General features: G+C 32.2%; 1 protein-coding gene across 1 annotated transcript in view; it reads left to right on the top strand.

Annotated features, from left to right (window-relative positions):
- The first annotated feature begins 737 nt into the window (after window positions 1–737).
- Window positions 738–2,438, top strand: part of LOC143224782 (ragulator complex protein LAMTOR2-like) — a 10,026-nt gene continuing 8,325 nt past the window's right edge. Inside the window, exons 1-2 of the mRNA XM_076453078.1 lie at window positions 738–977; window positions 2,333–2,438. The exon at window positions 2,333–2,438 is cut by the window's right edge and continues 57 nt beyond it. Coding sequence (XP_076309193.1) covers window positions 904–977; window positions 2,333–2,438 — 180 coding nt within the window. The 5' untranslated portion in view covers window positions 738–903. The remainder of the gene's footprint in view (window positions 978–2,332) is intronic.

Genomic DNA, 2,438 nt, shown 5'->3' on the forward strand with positions numbered 1-2,438 from the left:
CGGTCGCGCCAAACAGGCTCGCCCTTTCAGCAATGAGGGCGTTATAATGTGACGGTCAATCCCACTTTACGTTGGTAAAAGAGTAGCCCAAGAGTTGGTGGTGGGTGGTGACGACTATCTGCCTTCCCTCTAGTCTTACACTACTAAATTAGGGACGGCTAGCGCAGATAGCCCTCGAGTAGCTTTGTGCAAAATTTTAAAACAAACAAGCAAACAAATCCTGCAGGCTATTCTGACAGGTGTGTATGTGTGTGTTTTCTTATATCAAACTACATCAGGCTATCTGTTGTGTCCATTGAGGGAATCGCACCCTTAATTGTAGTGTTATAAATTTGAAGACTTACCACCGTTCCAGTGGGAGACCTATTGTGACTAAAATCATGGGACAATGAGAATATCACAACCTTCTATATCTTCAATCCATATCTATATTCATAAAATAAATCATTGTCTTTAATAAGTTTTCGTCATTCCTTAGTTCTCAAAAAGAATTCCTAACGTTTCTCGGAATTATTTTGAAATTTGTAAAACTAATATATATCAGGCTTATAAACATTAATTTTGTTTTAACTAAAAACTTGTAGAAGAGCTTGTCATATAGTGTGACTTTAATTATTTGAGAAATGTATAAAACGGTGTAATTTTGATATGATTATCCTTTTTTCTTTTTTTTTTCCCCTGTTTTCTTAGTTCTGGAAAACATCAAACACCTATGTAATACTAATTTACCAGTTTAAATGTAATTTGTAGATGTCACCTTTGTCATTTATGTGGCATGTGACTTATTTGTCAAATTGTGCATGTATATAGAGTATTGCTGTTAATATTAATTTCAATAATTTTATATCGCAATAGTGAAATTAATCAAGTGGTATAATATTTACTATCAAAGTCAAACCAACGATGAATATGTTAAGACCAAAAGTACTAATTCGGGTTCTCGGCCAAGCAAATACAGGCGGGGTGCAGTGTACCTTGTAAGTTGAATTCGGAGGGCATTTAGTCATATCATTAAACAAGTAATCTAATGAAGTTTAAGAAGCCATCTGTGTGTGATTTCGAGGAAGTGAAGCAGTGTTATTAAACGTATAATGATAAAAAACCTATTTTTAAGACGTTGTGTAAGTTGGTAGAGCAGGCCTTGGTTTCATTTTTACGTGGTCTTTGTTTTTTCGCCACGTGGTATGTGAATCAACCGAAAAAATACAATTTGGTCATCAATCTATTAAACAAAATTATTCAAAAATCTGAATAAGTTTTATGTAGTCTGAATATACAAGATTATCATAGAAAATAGTAATTAAAGCTGAAAACTGCCTGGAATGTAAACTTCTTAAGACTTGAAAACATTGGTTGGTGTGTTTGTATTTTTTCATGTATACGAATTCGCACATTTTGTACAGATATTCAAAAAGTACTATACAACTAAAATTATTATGTATTTCTCTTGTAACAACAAATACATTTTTATTTGAGGACTTTTCAGAAATATTAAGATGCGTGTAGGGAAAATTCATTTAATTCTTTGGAGTGTAAATGTAGTTGAGATGTTCGATTTAATAGTAGGGGTGGAAAGTACGTTTGGAAATTTATCCATATTAACTAGACATTTTTTAGGATGTTTCTTTTCAACATTTATTTATTATGCTAAACTTTGCTGACTATACATGAATGTTGATAGTTAGAGCTAATACTGTTTATTTAAATCAAAAGAATCTAGGTAACTTTAATGAGTGCTCTGATAGTGAGAAATCGTTTCACCATTGAAAGATGTAATAAATTTATAATAAGATGTAAATTTAGTTTAAGACTGTAACTGGGGTTAATTGTATGGTTTTGCACTTAATGTTGTGTCATTGTTAAAAAATGTGGAGAGGGTGTTAGAGTACCAGTGAATTCTAATCCTGAAGATTAAATATGCTGCTTTAGTTTGTGTTGAACTAAAATAATTCATTATTTGACTTCACTGTGTACACTTGCTAAGTTGTGGATGTAAGAACATTGTGGGATATATTTGGTTTGGTTTCTAAGATATTTAGAAGATTGATGAAACTTATTCTTAGCAGACTTATTTCTGGAAATAGTGGACTTTAAATATCAAGGCTATAGTGAACATCTATAGAAGCTGAGATACGTTTTTATCTTTGGAAAACCTTTCTCTTTTTGTGCTTGATGTGTAAAGTATTTTTAACAGAGGTGGAGATATGTGTAGTTAACTGTAAATTTAGCTTGCTTTATTCAAGGAATGCCTGGTAGAGAAGGCTATATTTAAGAAATTATATTTGTTGTTTGATGAAAAAGCTATTACATACATCTTATATTTTCTTGTTAGATTACTTAGTAAAGATGGCTCGTTACTGGCTTACTCTGGTTATGGAGACAGAGATGCTCAAGTTACTGCAGCCATTGTAAGTAACATATGGTCGTCTCATGAGAAA

The sequence above is a fragment of the Tachypleus tridentatus genome, chromosome 9 (genome assembly GCF_004210375.1).
Source record: "Tachypleus tridentatus isolate NWPU-2018 chromosome 9, ASM421037v1, whole genome shotgun sequence".
NCBI classification, from domain to species: domain Eukaryota; kingdom Metazoa; phylum Arthropoda; class Merostomata; order Xiphosura; family Limulidae; genus Tachypleus; species Tachypleus tridentatus.